A 19,118-nucleotide genomic window follows, 5' to 3' on the forward strand; every position below is an offset into this window, starting at 1 on the left:
TGTGTACATGGACACATAGGAAAACATTAGGGAGAGTTCAGGGGCTGCTGAAAAAAAAACACTGAACAGCTCCTAAAACGTGAGTTTATCAGCTGCTGTGTACATGAGCCCTAAAGGTAGAAGTTTATACAAAATGGGTTTCATGTATAAAAACTTCTTCAAACGTTCTATGTGCTATTTTTGTGCCTACAGCTAAGTTATTAGAATATGTTTTAGGGCTCATGTACACAGCAGCTGCTAAACTGACGTTCAGGATCTTTTCAGCATTTTTTTCAGCAGCCCCAGAACTCTCCCTAATGTTTTCCTATGTGTCCATATACAATATGTTGTCTACAGTCATTTACAGACAGTTGAGTTTACAGTCATTTTTCTGAACGTACCAAACTTGCGTTCATGAGTAGATTTTACCGGCATTTCAAATGCCAAATGCGGTTATCTGCGTTTATAAGCATTTGTGTTTAGAAGCGTTTTTTAACTGTTCCATGTCCAGAGCCTTTTTTCATCATCAGAAATGCATACAAAGTGTTTTCCATGTAATCAAATGGACCCGGTACACCATTGCAGTCAGTTCCAGGTTTTGCGTGAAGAAAAAATGGTAGAACGTGCCGCATTATGCTCATGATGGGATCCATAGTGAATACAACCAGAAAAGACAGGTCATCTCAACACATACTGCGCTCTCTGCTTTTGCTCTCTCTATTCCTCTCAAAATGTCTGAAATAGTTAATTTTTTACTGTTTTTCAGTGCATTCTGGGCATTTTGGAGGGTCTCCTGAGGTTATCTTTTAAAAAAGCTTTTAAATGCAAATGCCCATAAACGCGCATAAACGTGTTATGCAAACGTGGCTAAACTGACGTTTTTTAATCTACATTTTCCATCATTCAAAAGATTTTCCAAACGCCCCGTGTACATGAGCCCTTAAAACTGAATTCCAGGCAGATACCGTATAAACACAATTTATAAGAGTAATATAGAAAGTAAAAAAGTATTAGAGGGTCATTAAAAAGTGATACATTAGCTGTAAGTGGAGTCTAGTTCCTCGCTCTGCTCACCCACCTTGGAATTATGTTCCCAGTCTGACCACATTCACACGAGCATACATAAGTATACATCCGTTCGAACAGTCATGTTTGCCCGCACAAGATGCACTAGTGTTCCATGCATCCACATACATGCAGTCCCATTCACGTCTGTTGGGACACAGAGACTGTACAGACACAGCCGCTGCTCCCAATTTGACATCTGGGTGGTCCCCAAACTCACACTATCTGCATTCAGGTACACTCACCCAGATGTCATATTGGGAGTAGCCGCTGTGTCCCAATAGAAATAAATGAGACTGCCTGTATGCGGATGCATGGAACACCTTTAAATCTTATGCGGGCAAACGCAGTCCTTTGCAAGGACATACGCTTGCTGCATTAGAAAGCATTATACATTAATAAGTCATAAGATGCATTTTATATACGCCTAGCATCTAAATCATAAATCCTACAAACCAATTTCTATATTTTTTAGCACAGCAGGGCTAACTCTGAGAGAGGGAGTGACAGCACTCTGAGCCAATCATTTTGCACAGTGCTTGCTAGCCTAACACTAAACATGCTTACTAGAGAGAAGACCACAAGGATGATTTTATCAGTGTGCTGCCTGTAGGAAAGTGCAGTCTGTTTTCTTCACTGTAGGTGGCGCTCATACTGAATGGTACCACAGACTGGAGAGGAAGTCCTAGGGCAGGGGTGTCAAACTGGTGGCCCTCCAGCTGTTATGAAACTACAAGTCCCATCATGCCTCTGCCTTTGGGAGTCATGCTTGCAACTGTCAATCTTGCAATGCCTCATGGGACTTTGGCAACAGCTGAAGGGCTGCCAGTTTGACACCTTGTCCTAGGGAAACCTGTTTTTTTCTATGGCTTCCTGGGTTAATAGGAGGAGCAATCCAGTTGGCTACACAGCAGCCATGTGACCCTCAGCATCCATCTTGGGTCAATAGGGTCTATTTAAGACCCTGCCCCGGGTTTTGGGAGTGACTAGTGTTAGGAGAGACCCCGCTTGCTAGAAAAAGTAATTAGAGATAGGGAAAGGTTCCTGACGTGGAGGGACAGGCTATGGGCTAGCTGTCTTGGAAAAGTGCCTCCCCTCTTGGGACTGACCCAGCCAGGCCACACTTCACCCTCTGAAACAGACACTGTCGGCATCTCTCCTCAGCCACATCTGACTGCATTGAACTGGGAGTTATATCCCTAAAGGTGCTCTCCTGCTAGGGTGTTTGTAATGTTGACATTCTGTTCAAAGTTCCAGGTTTACTGTAACCGGATTGTGTGTGTTTACTGCCCGCACCGCACTGCACCTCCCCACATGCTGATCCTTCATTGACCAACCAACGGCTTGGATAGGAGAGGTGACCAAGGAAACTAAACAGAAGCAGCTTTATTTACAAGAGTTACCCATTACAAGGGTTGTGATGGCATCAGCAGATTCATCAGGTGAACTTGGTGCTGTGCGGTCTATCTGCCAATAACTCACTATCGCATTGCAATCTAAAGAAATGCAATGCCCCTCTACATATTTTACTTAGGGAAGAATGGGGAATAAAATAATGTGGATTAATTATGCTTCAACCAGACAGCAATGATAATGGCACTATCAGGGCCCATGCCCACGTAACACAGTGCACTGCATTTTCTGTATTTAACAACAATAACAATGTAATCTAATAATAAATCCTGCTTAGGTACAAGTACATTCAATCTGTTAGCAGCTATGAGCTCACAACTCTAGACGAGGCAAGGTCTCAGAGACTAAGCTCCCTCCTGGGCTATTATAAAAAAAAAAAGACGTCATGGCAAAAAAAGTTGCATCATTGCCAGGAGGAATTTGTAAAAAATACTAATTGAATATATCATACACACTATGGATAAATGGCACTTTCCTCACATTTGTTTGGACCCCCTCCCATTATAGCTAAACTCCAAGAGGCTATAAAAAAAAGACACAAATTAATGCTTATGCTCCTTATTCGGTAATGCAACATTAAATGTATTTTAAATGTAGTACAAGTACCTGCATTTGACTTGGTATCAGCCATTTTCAGTCACTGTACAGCAGAGCTCAGACTGAGGGAGGGGAAAGCAGCACAAGGATCCAATCAGTTGTGCTGCAGTGCACAGAATATTCAGATAGAAGAGAGCAGAGTGACACAAGGATGATCTTATCAGTCCGCTATAGTATAGAGATGATCCTCCTGCACTACCTTCCTACCCCAAGTGACCCCTGGAACCCTGAGGAAGTCACGTGACCCGTGACGTAACGCGTAGAATGGAAGCGTGGTGATGTCATATCCGGTACGGACGGCAGCTGCTATCTTGGTACTCTCAAACCCATACACCTTCCCTGCAAGAATTTTGCCTGTTTTGGTCTGCGGACCTATTTGAAATGTGAGTAGTAATTTTTAGATGTTATTTAAAATAAAGTTTGTGACATATTGCACTATGGGAGTCTTCTTGCTTGTATCTTCTATGTGAGGCATTGGGGATGACAGAGGTCTGCGGACATTACTGGAGCATGCTTGTGAGTGTTTGTCGGCGCCATTGGAGATGACCTTTTGCTTTCTGATTGTATCGAGGATCAATTTCTTGGAAATCATTGTTTGAGGCTTTCTATGCTTTGTGACTCCTTGTGGGTTGAATTTTGAAGGTGAGCTCACGCGCTAGCCGGTGGAGGATTTGTTCGTATATGTTTGCAGCACTGGATGTGTCACAGCATGCACTGAACATTCACTGCGTTTTTTTCTGAATTTTTGGGACTGTCATATTTTATATATATATATATTTTTTTTTTTTTTAAATATATTTTTCGATTGAGCCACTCATCAATTGTTTTTGATTGATCATTTGGGACTGCGTCACTTTTTTATACATAAGCCATTGATATATTGACCTGTGTCACTAGCACTTCATAGCCGTTTTTCTGCGGCCGAAACTGTCACTTGGCATTATTTGCACCATTTATGCATTTATATGATATGTTATGTTCACACCTGGATGAGGGACATATATATATTCAGTTTATGTCATTAATTTTTTCACTTAGTAGCGCAGCACCCTGTCACATTTTAATAGTTTTTTCACGTATCAGTCCGCTGCTTCTCTTTTCACTGTTCAGTCACAGGAAGTACAAGACTTGTAAGTGGCACTTTACTGCAGCATAGAACAGAAGGTTTTGTATTTATACCATCCAGTTCATACTGCTATGCTACACAGCACAGCCCTATCTGGCAGGGTAGAAGATTTGAATTTTCTCTGTGCAAGTAAAGCAACACTTAGGGCTCGTTCACACTTGACTGTTTTACCAACGCTTGTCAAACGCCCCTATAGCGTTTGGCAAGCGTTGGTCCGGCGTTTGCGTAGCGTTTTTTAACTGTCGGCTGCTGCACTAATAGGACCTCTGTATGTGTATCTCTAGGCAACAGTCTTTATCTTCTGTCAGAGACATGTATGCTGCTTTCAGCTGACACTATTACAATCCGGGGAGTACTATGATACACATGTGACCACAATGTTTATATTCCTGGGAATGCAGTTTATACACATCTGATTATTGTTTTATGGTTTATTTATTTTTTCAGTGTTTCTGTTTACATTGATTTGAATGCATTTTCGGAGGGAACATGACATCATAGGGCGGGGCCAGACTCATTTCACTTCACTCTGATTGGTGGATGGTTTTCTTAAATAGTTCTCCCAGTTTCTGTCACAATTTGTCACATGCCTGATGGAGTCCTGCGAGACTCCGAAACGTTGCCTTGCTGTAACTATGATCGTTCAATAAAACTTTTGGTCCCATATTGATGATCCTTGGTGTGCTGGTGACATTCTCCCTCACTGATTCTGTTCAGTTCCAGCCGACGGTCGCTGCAGCACCCAATTATACACACAGCCATTTTTAACGCAGGAATGTGTGCGTTTGGATTGAACACTTGCATTCTGTGAGAGGGGGGACTTAGGAGACACTGTGGGGAGGGGGGGGACACAGGAGACTCTGTGGGGAGGGGGGGGACACAGGAGACTCTGTGGGGAGGGGGGGGGACACAGGAGACTCTGTGGGGAGGGGGGGGACACAGGAGACTCTGTGGGGAGGGGGGGGGACACAGGAGACTCTGTGGGGAGGGGGGACACAGGAGACTCTGTGGGGAGGGGAGACACAGGAGACTCTGTGGGAGGGGGCTTAGGAGCAGTGCCAGGACAAGGCCATCCAGTGCCCTGGGCAAAGATAACAAACTGCGCCCCTCCCCCCCCCCCGGCAGGTGTAATGAAAGAGTCAGTGTCATTTGAAAACAAGAGAATTGGACACAGCGGATCAGCATGTCCCAGCCATGAATCATTGGATCTGCTGACAGGCTCCCGCTGTGCACAACCACTTGGAAGAAGGTGGGTGGGGGCATTGGCACGTGCCCGAAACCCTGAAACAGGCAGTGACATACGGGAACATCGTGACTGTAGCTGCTGCTGGTTGCAGTAAATGTACGGCGGCAGGTCAGCGAGTGGTTACTTACCAATGATATCTGTAATATTCAGCATGAAGGGGGTTAATGTACTGTAATGACGCATTAGTGACCAATGGCAGGCAGTTAGCTCCTTTGTGCTTCATATTACTAATACTATTGGTTAATTAATTAACTCCTTCACCCCCCACAAAAGAGCAAATTCATCTTTCAGATCTGCTTACTTCACAAGGTTCCTCTGGCCTCTCACTTGCAGCGCCGGCGGCAGCACCACACTCTCCTCTCTCATCCTGTCCTCTCAATGACATCACCGGGATGGGACTAGGAAGCTCCTATTGGGTGGAGATGACTCCACCTCACAAGGACGTAAGGAGGATGGTCCTAGGCTTGTGCTGTGCAGGAGCACACTCAGCACAGCATTCACTTCCAGCTCTGGCTCTGAGTGCAGGTGCAGCTATTGCCGGCATTTCATCTACAGTGTGCCCCCTTCCTCCAGTAAATGTGCCGCCCAGGGCTTCGGCCCCCTCCGCCCTCCCCATTGTCCCGGCCCTGCTTAGGAGACACTGTGGTGGGGGGGAGACAGGAGACTCTGTTGGAGGGGCGCTTAGGAGACACCGTGGGAGGGGGGGACACAGGAGACCCTGTGGGATGGGGGCTTAGGAGACACCGTGGGAGGGGGGGACAGAGTAAACTACAGTGGGGGGATTTTGATGAGAAAAGGACAGGGGACACTGCTTTGGGGGATGGGGAGGCAGAGAACACTTTGTAGGGGGGCAGAGAACTGGACACTACTGGGGGGAAGAGAGCAGAGGATATGACAGCAGGAAGGATGTGGTGTGAAGGGGGGGCAGAGAACACTGCTTTGGGGGGTACAAGACACTGCTTTGGGGGTGTTACAGGACACTACTGTGGGGGGTGAAGAACACAGCATTGTGGGGCAGAGGACACTACAGTGGGTGAGGGGGGTGGTGAAAAGGGGGCAGAGGACACTGCATTTGTGGGTACAGGTCAGTACAGTGGGGAGTGATGTAAAGGGGGACAGAGGACACTACTATGGGGGGCAGAGGCGGACTGACTATTTGGGAACTCGGGCACTGCCTGAGGGCCCGGGGTCAGTAGGGGGCCCCATGAGATGCCCCTTGTAGCAATTGTGCACACAGAGATGGACGCGGCCCTCCATTTTGTTAAGAATTTCCTATGTTATACCATTTCTCACACCCAACGCAGGCTACCCCCTTCATCTTGTAGATCTCTCATCCCCCTCCCTCGCTGTGGGGTGACATGTGGCCTGAGTGATGAGAAGGGTCACAGGCGGCCAAAGCACAGCAGGGAGCTCAGAGCTATAAAACCTCACAAGCTGGGTGCCTAGCTGTCTAAGAAACTGTGCAATCTGGCATATCGTAACAGTATAAACCGAGTCCCTCACTGAACTTCAAAAGACCTTCCAAGGGGTTGTAAAGACAGACTTACTTTTAAAAAACTCACTTTTCATATAAGTTGATATCTTGACGTAGGACATAATTACCTAAACATGGAGCCTATATTTGGAAGGCTCAATTTGGGACCATTCTCCTGATAGGTTACACCCCTTAACTGGCATACATAGAAAGGCAGGAAAGCATATCTCCTGAACCATTCAAGTGCATATTTCATGTTTCATCTCTAACTATTCCGCAGATGTGGCTGAGTATTAATATACTATTGTCCAGGCCGGCAAATGTACCTAGGAAAAGTTATGAGCCAAAATATAAGCTAAGAGAGATTCTGGTTGTAACTTAGGTCTCCACCCAACACCCCTCCCCAAAAGGAGACCATTGGTTACTACTCCAAAGAGACACCCTGCTGGGATTTGCTAGAAAAAGGTTGTCATGCTTGGTGTGTGAGAGAAGAGTCTCCTGCTTCTAACATTGAAACTAGCAGTAGAGACAAGAAATAATTTTTGGCTCATGAGACATGAAGCTGCTTAACCCAAGGCTTTTTGGCAAGTACTTATCTACCTAAACTTCTTTCTGTTATCTCTTTGCTGTGCTGTTGTTCTCTGTATATTTATATATGTTACATCTTTTTTCTGTAAATATTTTTATTGCACCCTTTTGACCTTTAAGTAATAAATCTTTCATTCTGAAAGTGTTGAACCGTTTCAAAAGCTCTTTAATGCAACTTACGAATTCCTGCCACTGAAGAGCACTACTGTGTGTTTAACCCTCTGTATAACCTGTCTGCGGTGACAATGGTATACAGACGATTATCCAATCATCCTAGTGTTAGTGCTGATATTGCCGAGTTTCCTCTTTCTCTGTACAAGAAGGAGGTGGTGGCAGTGTGAAGGGTTAATTGCGTAATTAACCTGACCCAGTAACAATCACGCTCAGGCTGCCGGTACATCGATTTGTGGCCCAGTGAGCTGGAAAATCATTGTGCAGGGTGCAGCTGGGCGTGGCATTGTTACGCACGTGACATCGTGGTTTTAAATTAGCTAGTCCTTCGGTCACAAGTTTGGTGAGAAGGGCAGGGGTCTGACGCCGTGATCGTCACACCCCTGGTACCTTTCATAGGCTTTTTTGGGTGTGGTTTGAGTGTGGGTGAGGACACAGGGGCCCCATGATCCCTTATTGCCCGGGGGCCCCATGAGTTGTCAGTCCACCCCTGGGGGGGTGATGTTTTTTAAGGCCTCCACCTAGTAAACCCCCCCCCCAGGGCATCTTTGATTTACTCCATGGTGTCCAGGTAGGCCTCAATCTCCGAAAGGTTGCCTACCCCTGACTTACAAGTTTTGTCCTTCACCCAGCCTCTAACAGGATAATAAAATGAGCAGCAGACTGCTTAGCTCATCTTTCCGAGTCAGCTCTCTCTTCTGTCAGTATGCTCCTTTTTGGCACATAAGCACTACAAGACAACTGGCTGGCTCCTTGTGCTGCTTCTCCCTCTCTCAGTCTGAGCTTTGCTGTACACGCACAGGAATTGGCTGATACCCATCTCAATACCTAGATACTTTCACTGTTTGCATCTAAAAAAAATACATCCCATAATGTATCAATTAGTACATAGCTGCATTATTTATGTCTTACATATACATTTGTAGTTTAGCTCTAAGCCTGCAGCTTTTTTACATATTATTTTAATTATCGGCTAGGATGCAAACTTATTTATGGAAGGAGCACATAACGGCACAGAAAAGGTAACAATAAAACTGATCCAACCTGAAATACCTGGGAGTTTACTATACAGCGCGTGTGCTGGGCGGTAGCATTGCCTAGTTACTCTACATACACAAACCAATGGAGTCTCCTGAGGGGTGAAGTTATTTAACTATTGCCTTTTTTCTTTTCTATAACAGTTTCCTGAATGATTGTTTACACAGGACTGATAATAATGATCATTATCTCATTCCTGTATGAAGGTGTTGGCTCTGAACCTAGGCATTCTCTACCATTGGCTCCTGTGAACGGCTGACAAGAAGAGTCCTATGATACTTTGCTCATATCAATACATCTCTACAACCATTCTGACATAATGGAACTAGGCTTCAGAGAGATACTGTATATTTTATCAATTAATGCCTCATGCACACTGGCCATAAAAGATGCTGAACATACAGGCTTTTGGCGTTTTTTTCAACCTGTATAGGCAACTCTGTTAGCCTACCTGTCTATGCACATTTGGGTATATTTGCAGAGGAGTGTTTTCAGGCAGAAAAAATGCTTGACGTGCATAAATGCACCTAAACGCAACATTTAGGAGCATTCGGCATTCTCAAGTGTACATTGATTATGCTGAAAAAATAAGCCAAGGGAAATGTTTTGGAAAAAAAAAACGCTTATAAAAGCAAATGCCCATAAAACGAACATTGTGCAACACGAGCCACTATGAGTGTCTCTTATGCATGCCAGAGGTTCTGGCATTTTTTCAGCCACCTAGTGTGCATGGACCCTAAGCCTGGCCATAGGCGGGCCGATAAACGAAAAATCGGTCGTTGCCGATGCTGCCACCAATCCAGCATGAACGATAAAAATAAACGAGAAGATCTGCGAAAAACGGCCGACGGGCTGGCACCACTAACGGCGTGAATATCGGCCGATTTTTCGTGCGGACGTCTATGGCCTGCATAAGGCCCCGTTCACAATTGAGCATTTGCGATCTCAGGCAGAATCGCTGCGATTGATTGAAAATTGAATGGCACCATAACAGGCATGTTGCAATTTGTCATTTGTGCAAAGCATTTTAGGATCGTAGTAGAACCACAGCACGTTTTTGGTGTGTGAATGAGGCCTGAGCCCCAGTTCACACCGGATCCGACTTTGAAATTGTGCGACTTCACTTGAAGTCACACAATTTCAAAGTCGTATGTCAGTGCGACTTAGAAGACATCTGTGCGACTTTATGTACAGATGTCTTTGCAAGTCGCACTTGAAGGCGCAAAAAGTAGTGCACAAGCTACTTTCAAAATTGGTGTGACTCATGGGGAGTTGCACCAATTTGAATGGTTCCATTGCGGACAATAAGGTGCAACTTGTCAAGCGATTCAAAACTGTCAAATCGCATGACAAGTCACACCAGTTTGAACCAGAGCTGCATTAGGTAAAAACTTGTATTAACATTCATAAGCCAAAACCATGCAAATCTCTGATCTTTTTCTACATAGCCTCTCCACCGCTTGCTCAATGTGTCAGGGTGGAGTACGCACTGCAGTTATACATGTATACAGAAATGGGATCCAATATTAAAGTTTATAAAAACTCTTACATTTTAAAACAACCCATTCAGTTTAAAAAAGAAATGAAAGGCAAAACATTTGTGTAGAGATATAAAAAAATTGCAAACACCCTTTTTTGCTCTTTCATATAAGTGATCACATCTTTTCCCAGCTGCATAAGGAGCTAGGGGAGGAGAACTGGCAGTACACTAATCTTACCAGTGAATGGTTGTGCAGGGGGGCTTATCAGCAGAAGTTGGATAATTGGAGGAGAGCAGGTTCAGTTCCCAGTACAGTCAAAAAACTGACCACGCTGTGCTCCCCTGTCTAGTGTGGTCACTTTTAGGAGGGAATCAGGCACACCAGGGATTTCACACAAAGGAAGCAATACAAAGAGAACAGGATACTTTTTCATATAAGTACAGTGCATCCAGAAAGTATTCACTGCGCTTAACTTTTGCCACATTTTGTTATGTTACAGCCTTATTCCAAATGGATTAAATTAAATCTTTTCCTCAACATTCTACAAACAATACCCCATAATGACAACATGAAAGAAGTTCATTTTGAAATCTTTGCAATTTGTTAATATAAAAAATGTATAAAACCACATGCACACAAGTATTCACAGCCTTTGCCATGACACTCAAAATTGAGCTCTGGTGCATCCTGTTCCCACTGATCATCCTTGAGATGTTTCCACAACTTGATTGGAGTCCACCTGTGGGAAATTCAGTTGATTGGACTTGATTAGGAAAGGCATAAACCTGTCTATATAAGGTCGCACAGTTAAAAGTGCATATTAGAGCACAAACCAAGCCATGAAGTCCAAGGAATTGTCTGTAGACAGGATTGTATCAAGGCACAGATCTGGGGAAGGGAACAGAAAGTTTTCTGGAGCATTGAAGGTCCCAATGAACACAGTGGCCTCCATCAATCATAAATGGAAGAAGTTTGGAACCACCAGGAATCTTCCTTCAGCGAGCTGCCTGGTCCAAATGAGCTATTGAGGGAGAAGGGCCTTAGCCAGGGACGTAACCAAGCACCCGATGGTCACTCTGAAAGAGCTCCAGCGTTTCTCTGTGGTGAGAGGGGAACCTTCCAGAAGAATAACCATCTCTACAGCACTCCACCAATCAGGCCTGTATGGTAGAGTGGCCAGATGGATGCCACTCCTCAGTAAAAGGAAAATGGCAGCCTGCCTGGAGTTTGCCAAAAGGCACCTGAGGGACTCTCAGACCATGAGAAACAAAAAACTCTCTAGTCTGATGAAACAAAGATTGAACACTTTGGCCTGAATGCCAAACGTCATGTCTGGAGGAAACCAGGCAACACTCACCACCTGGCCAATACCATCCCTACAATGAAGAATGATGGTGGCAGCATCATGCTGTAGGGATATTTTTCAGTGGCAGGAACTGGGAGACTAGTCAGGATCGAAGAAAAGATGAATGCAGCAATGTACAGAGACATCCTTGATGAAAACCTGTTCCAGAGCGTGCCTGACCTTAGACTTGACAATGGTTCATTTTTCAACAGGACAATGACCCTAAGCACACAGCTCACATAACAAAGGAGTGGCTAAGGCCAACTCTTTGAATGTCCTGGAGTGGCCCAGCCAGAGCCCAGACTTGAACATCTCTGGAGAGATCTGAAAATGGCTGTGCACCGATGCTCCCCATCCAACCTGATGAAGCTTGAGAGGTACTGCAAAGAAGAATGGGAGCAATTGCCCAAAAATATGTGTGCCAAGCTTGTAGCATCATGCTCAAAATGACTTTAGGCTGTAATTGGTGCTAAAGATGCTTCAACAAAGTATTGAGCAAAGTCTGTGAATACTTATATACATGTGGTTTTTTATTTTTAATAAATTGCAAAGATTTCAAAACAAACTTTTTTCATGTTGCCATTATGGGATATTGTTTGTAGAATGCTGAGGAACAAAATGAATTTAATCCATTTTGGAATAAGGCTGTAACATAACAAAATGTGGCAAAAGTTAAGCGCTGTGAATACTTTCTGCATGCACTGTACATGGTAAATGTAAAAAGACTGTACATCGGAATATTTGGTGTGGGGACAGTTTAGATGAGGACGGTTTAAGCCAGGGGTGTCCAAACTTTTTTCAAAGAGGGCCAGATTGGATGAAGTGAACATGGTGGAGGGCCGAACATTTTTCCGAACATTCTTTGAACCATTACAATAAAATGCAAATAAATTATTTTATGCCAAGTTAATTGCAAACGACATACTTTTCATTTCATAACATTAAGATCAACTGACAGCGGAGTTTTCACAATGTATTGAAAAAAAATTAAAAAAAAAAAAAACTTACCTGCACTAATGTGAAGGGTGAAAAAGGTAGCTGGAGCTGAAGTCTCTGCTCGGCAGCTGGGAGGGGAAGAGAAACACACTTCACGCTGGAAGCCCGGCCCTGACGTCACCATCCTCTGTCGCTCCCAGCGCGGCGCAGTCACGCATGCGCACTGCTCTCAAGCAGAAGACTGTCTGCCACAGAAGGGAGGGCCGTGCGACAGCCGCATTTACACAGACCAGGGAGAACGCGCCGCAGTCGGGCATGCGCACTGCCCTCTGCTCTCAAGCAGAAGACTGTCTGCCATAGAAGGGAGGGCCGTGGGAGGGCCACATTACACAGAGCAGGGAGGGCTGTTGGAGGGCCGTATTAAACCGACCCCCGGGCCGTAAATGGCCCGCGGGCCGGACTTTGGACATGCCTGGTTTAAGCACTAAAACATACTTATACATGAATGCAAATATGGCACAGTGTGAACTCATCAGAAGCAATGTGTGTAATGCTGGGAAAAAAAACGTTCCAGTATGCTCAGTTAGTGTCTGAGTACCAGGGAACACTGGGATAACATGAATGCATTTACTAAACAGGACAACATAAACAAAGCAAAGTTAAAGTCTTATTATAAGGGATGAACAAAAAGCATATTCCATTGCCAAAGTTCTTAACACTGTCCAAATCCTGGTTGTCTAAATTCCACATTTCTAATTCTAAGAGAGAATAAAAATGTCTGCGTTTTACTGTTTTCAGCTTAGGTTGAGCTTAACCCCTCATTGCCAGTATTCATTTTCCATTGATATTCTGAGAGGCTAAAAAGTCTTTTGACTAGTAGACAATAAACACTAAGGCAGAAATTGAGATGGCTGAATACAAATTCCAAAACAGACCGATGGACCCTTCCCCCTTAAAGTGCATGTAGACAATAAAGCTGGTGCTTCAGAAGGAACCAGTCAAATTTCGATCCATCTACGGTCGTTCTCATTCGTGAGAAGTCAATACAATGATTGACTTCTCATGAACAGGCTTGTTGGGAAATTTGTGTTGGAACAGCTTTGCAGGCAATCAGCTGCAGTACTAATTAATTTATTTTTTTAATTACAGGTACTTATACAGCGCCATCAATTTACACAGTGCTTTACAAATACACTATATTGCCAAAAGTATTGGGATGCCAGTCTTTACACGCATGTGAACTTTAATGGCATCCCAGTCGTTCAATATTGAGTTGGCCCACCCTTTGCAGCTATAATGGCTTCAACTCTTCTGGGAAGGCTGTCCACAAGGTTTATGAGTGTGTCTATGGGAATGTTTGACCATTCTTCCAGAAACGCATTTTTGAGGTCAGGCACTGATGTTGGATGAGAAGAAAGGCCTGGCTCGCAATCTCCCCTCTAATTCATCCCAAACGTTTTCTATCAGGTTGAGGTCAGGACTCTGTGCAGGCCAGTCAACTTCCTTCACATCTTTATGGACCTTGCTTTGTGCACTGGTGCGCAGTCATGTTGGAACAGGAAGGGGCTGTCCCCAAACTGCTCCCACAAAGTTGGAAGTATGAAATTGTCCAAAATGTCTTGGTATGCTGACGCATTAGGAGTTCCCTTCACTGGAACAAAGGGGCCAAGCCCAACTCTTGAAAAACAACCCCACACCATAATCTCCCTCCACCAAACTTTACACTTGGCACAATGCAGTCAGGCAAGTACCGTTCTCCTGACAACTGCCAAAGCTAAACACATCCATTGGATTGCCAGACAGAGAAGCGTGATTCGTCACTTCAGAGAACACATCTCCACTTCTCTAGAGTCCAGTGGTGGCGTGCTTTACACCACTGCATCTGACGCTTTGCATTCCATTTGGTGATGTAAGGTTTGGATGCAGCTGCTTGGCCATCGAAACCCATTCCAAGAAGCTCTCTACGCACTGTTGTGCTAATCTGAAGCCCACACAAAGTTTGGAGGTCTTTAACTATTGTCTGCAGACAGTTGGCAAATTCTGCACACTGTGTGCCTCAGCATGCGCTGACCCGGCTCTATCATTTAAATAGCCTACCACTTTGTGGCTGAGTTGCTGTTGTTCTCAGTTGCTTCCACTGTGTTATAATACCACTAACAGTTGACTGGAATATTTAGTAGCAAGGAAATTTCACAGATAGACTTATTGCACAGGTGGCAACCTATCACGGTACAATGCTTAGATTCACTGAGCTCCTGAAAGCGACCAATTCTTTCACAAATGTTTGTAGAAGCAGTCTGCATGCATAGGTGCTTGATTATATACACCTGTGGCAATGGAGGTGATTGGAACAACTGAATCCCAATATAGTGTATATATTGTACATTCACATCAGTCCCTGACCCTCAAGAAGCATACAATCTAAAGTCCCTAATACACACATACTAGGGCCAATTTAGACAGGAGCCAATCAATCTACCAATCAGTGTATACTGAAAGGGGAGGACTCCTTACTGTTAGAATACAATAGCACAGCAGGCAGGATTCCCCCATCCATCTTGATTGTGTGGAAAGGGGAATCCACAGCTTTTTTTCAATCAGTCCACTAGTTGATCAAAAACAATAAGGTAATTATAGCCTGCTTAAATTTCTTTTATTTAGTCCCTTTTGATCTGTTAATTTCATGCTGCCCATGTAACACATATGTGCGGTGGCAAAAGGGTGAGCTTTATCTTTCATCTTTCCTTTTTTCGGACGATAAACGAAAAATCGGTCGTTGCTGCCATGGATGCTGCCACCAATGCTTACGAAAAATGGCCGTTTTTCATAGATTTTCCAGCATGACCGATAAAATGAAATGAGAAGATCCGCAAAAAACGGCCGACGGCATTGCCCCACTAATGGTGTGAATATCGGCCGATTTTTTGGTCGGACGAAAATTCGGCCGATAAACGACCCATCTATGGCCTGCATAAGGATGTGGAACTCCCTTCCACAATCAGTGGTGTCAGCAGCAAGTGTCAATTGTCTCAAAAAAAAAACCTTTAGATGGGCATCTTAGCGAACTCAATATACAGGGATATGGGAAATGATATAAACACACCCACACAGATTGAACTGGTGTCTTTTTTCGACCTTACCAACTATGTATCTGCCAATTCCAGCTGTCATTTTTCTAGTCAAAAACCAAAAGAAGAATCTGGCTGATGCTGATACTTCTTCCACGGGTGACCCAGTGTACAACTGACCATACATCAGGGGCGGACTGACCATTTGGAAACTCGGGCACTGCCCGGGGTCAGTAGGGGGCCCTATGAGATGCTCCTGGTACCTTTTTCATAGGCTTTTTTGAGTTTGGGCAAGGACAAAGGGGCCCTATGATCCCCTAGTGCCCGGGGGCCCCATGAGTTGTCAGTCCGCCCCTGCCATACACTATGCAATTGGATTGTACAGTCAAATGGGCTGGCTGCAGTTGAAAAGACACAGATGGGGTGTACAGCCTGTCATAACAGTAAACGACTGTACGCTCCTGTACCTGTGTAAAAGTCAATGCTTACCGCATTTGGGGAAATGACATCTTGCGCACACGCGTGGGTAAATGCCGACGCAGTTAAGCATCCAGCGATTACACAAGTTCAGGGACATACAGCCATTCACTTCTATGACAAGCTGTACGCCCCACCTGCGTCTATCCAGCTGCGGCCAAATGCGGAGCTTTTTACACTAGGCATGAAATATGCTTTTATGTGTCCATGTGCATGTACTGTAGCCTGTTAGTTGTCCAATGATGAAAAATATTTTTACTACATAAAATAAACGCAATAACATAAAAGAAAAAATACTCTGGTTGTATTTCACAGGCTGATAATTGCTGGGCTCTAAACATCTGTGTAGGCTGATTTGACATTTACAACGTTTCAGCTTTCAGAAGCGTTCAGGTATTTCTCCACGACATCTTCTCATCAATTCAGCCCAGCATGTGATAAGACAATAGTTGTCTGAACAATCTACAATCCAGCTCCATTAATCAGCCCAGTGAAAGAGGTGTATTATCTGGATAGCTGTGGGTTTCCTTGGCAGTGTTTTTAGGTCATCCCATTGGATTCTCTGATTGCCCCCACTTCACTGAATAAAATAAAGAATAGACCGCCCCCTTCCTCAGCCCACCATGCTCTCCTCCCCTTGTACATCCCTTTTCCCATCTAGTACGCGGCTTACACTCCACCACTCTACAGCCTACAACAATCACTTGTCTTGCCTGTTCCCACAACCCTATTGATGGCCATGTAAACTGATGACAGCTCCAACATGGCTAATGAGATCTACCTAACTGCACTTCATCATATGCTTCCCAATCCCGTAGGCATGTGTCAGTAAGCTATTGAGCGCAAGAAATTGACAGCTAGATATATTGACCATCATGCATGGCTTGACTTGCCTACCGGGGTACATTGGTTACATTATTTTAAATTTATGACAAAGTACAGTTAAATCAATAAATTCACTACCGCTCACTGCAAATACACACTCAATCTACAATCACCTTGGGCACAAGATGCCAATCTGCTGGTGGCATTTGTACAACTGCCGTGCAATATGGTACAGCAGAAGAGTGCTGGGGATTAGAGTAGTATTGGATGGATCACACATACAGACAGATGCCTCACCTTACAGTCTGGGAGAAGGATAAGCTACATTACCATGTGTCTAGTCACACTAGTGTTTGAAAGACCCTGGTTAATTTGATCAAGGGGGGGGGGTGCAATTTAAAGTAGTGAAGTCCTCCGATCCAACATATCTCAAATCACTGTATTTCACATGCAAATATAGTGCAAGCTAAAATGCATACAGAAAAATAAAAGATAAAAACAAAAAGATACATGCTTGACAGCTGTACTGATGCTTCCTAAGCACCTGTCATTAGCAGTGTTTACTCTCTCCCATCACACAAATCAAAGGCATGTAGGCTACTAGTAGTAAGTAGAAAGAATGAATGAATCAGATGTGTGTCCCCCTTCTGTACAATGCACATACCATGCTGGAGAGACTTGGAGCTTGGCTGGCAGAATGTGGAGCTGATTGGGTGAGCGCTGTCCAGGGTATCACAAGTGGCGCTGCTGCTCAGCGCTCTGGCTTAGAGGATGGCTCAGCTAGTTGTGCAGGGTAAAAAGGCCGGGGTTATATGCTGCAAGGCATCCTCTGCATCCCTTCACATGTGCATGCTCCTCCCTGCCTGATCAACTATGCTACACACTTCTATTGTGCCCTGCCTTGGACCAAGAAGACTCTCACTGAGCACTCCTCTCTAGCTCCACTAAGCTGCTTAGTTTGAAACTAATCGGACCTAGTTTAAGCCCGGGTTCACACTACAGCGGTGTGGTACATCGCATGTGATTCGTACAGGAACCACACCACATTCCTGTGCAAATCACATGCGATTTGTGTGTGGTGCGATTGGAGCCATACGTTTTGTCTGGCTCCGCACCGCACCCACACCAAAAACATGCAGGACCCTTTTTTGGGTCTGCACTAGAATTGGATCGCATAGGCATTCACACCCATGTGATCTGATTCTGCACATCGCACCGCGTTTTGCAGACTGCTGTCGGGGTGTTGTTAGCTTAACATACACACCCGCAGCGGTTCGCATGAACAGGGTGCGATTCTGATGCGGTGCTTAATTCGCACTGAAAACACAGCGAATTCCGCACTGTATCAGTGTGAACCAGGGCTAAAATATCGGACACATGTCTGCTGGCACCCACTAGTCCATAGAGGGTTATGGATGGTCCGATTGGGTCTACCTGAAAACTGATATTGTACCGTCAGTGTGAAAAGGGCCTTAGGTTTAACTGTTTCCTGTCCGCCCTATAGCAGAATCACGGTGCATTTCCGACTTTACAGTTCTCCTCCCTTGTGCACAGCACAGCCATGCAAAGCAGTGTGCTTACAGTGAAGCACACATACACATTCCCAAGTAAAACAGCACACAGTTAACCCTTTGAGCACCCCACATCTTAAACCCCTTCCTGCCCAGTTCCATAAGTACAGTGTCAGTGCTTTTTAGCACTGATCACTGTATTGGTGTCACTGGGGATATCAGTGTCACCAAGTCAGTTCCCCTGTGTTTTAGAATGCCCGCCCCAATCCCGCAGTCCCACTATAAGTCGCTGATTATATATACCGCTATTCATAAAAAAAACAGTATATATATATATATATATATATATACTGTATATACCACCATTTGTACATGCTATAACTTTCACATAAACCAATTTAATTTAAATGCATTGGGATCTTTTTTTAGCAAAAACATATAGCAGAATACATTTTGGCCTAAATTTATGCTGAAATTTCATTTTTTTAATTTTTGTACTGGACATCTTTAACAGCAAAAAGTTAAAAATATATATTTTTTTTTTCAAAATTTTTCTATAGCGCAAAAAATAAAAAACACACAGGCGATCAAATACCACCGAAAGAAAGCTCAATTCACGGGAAAAAAAGGCCGTAAATTTAATTTGGGTGCAGCATTGCATGACCGCACAATTGTCAGTTAAAGTAACGCAGCGCCGTAATGCAAAAAATGGCCTGGTCAGGAAGGGGGGTAAATCCTGTGGAGGGCAAGTGGTCAAAGAGTCCCACCTTTTGCAAAA

General features: G+C 44.4%; 1 protein-coding gene across 2 annotated transcripts in view; it reads right to left on the reverse strand.

Moving 5' to 3' along the window:
* Positions 1 to 17,648, reverse strand: part of ELOVL2 (ELOVL fatty acid elongase 2) — a 152,257-nt gene extending 134,609 nt beyond the window's left edge. Inside the window, exon 1 of one of the 2 annotated variants that reach the window (XM_089682188.1) lies at positions 17,494 to 17,648. In XM_089682188.1, coding sequence (XP_089538314.1) covers positions 17,494 to 17,496 — 3 coding nt within the window. In that variant the 5' untranslated portion in view covers positions 17,497 to 17,648. The remainder of the gene's footprint in view (positions 1 to 17,493) is intronic. The other variant, XM_089682189.1, reaches the window with a different exon arrangement.
* Positions 17,649 to 19,118: the final 1,470 nt, after the last annotated feature.

The sequence above is a fragment of the Staurois parvus genome, unplaced genomic scaffold, assembly GCF_062004578.1.
Source record: "Staurois parvus isolate SC_StPar_1 unplaced genomic scaffold, SC_StPar_1.0 ptg000287l, whole genome shotgun sequence".
NCBI classification, from domain to species: domain Eukaryota; kingdom Metazoa; phylum Chordata; class Amphibia; order Anura; family Ranidae; genus Staurois; species Staurois parvus.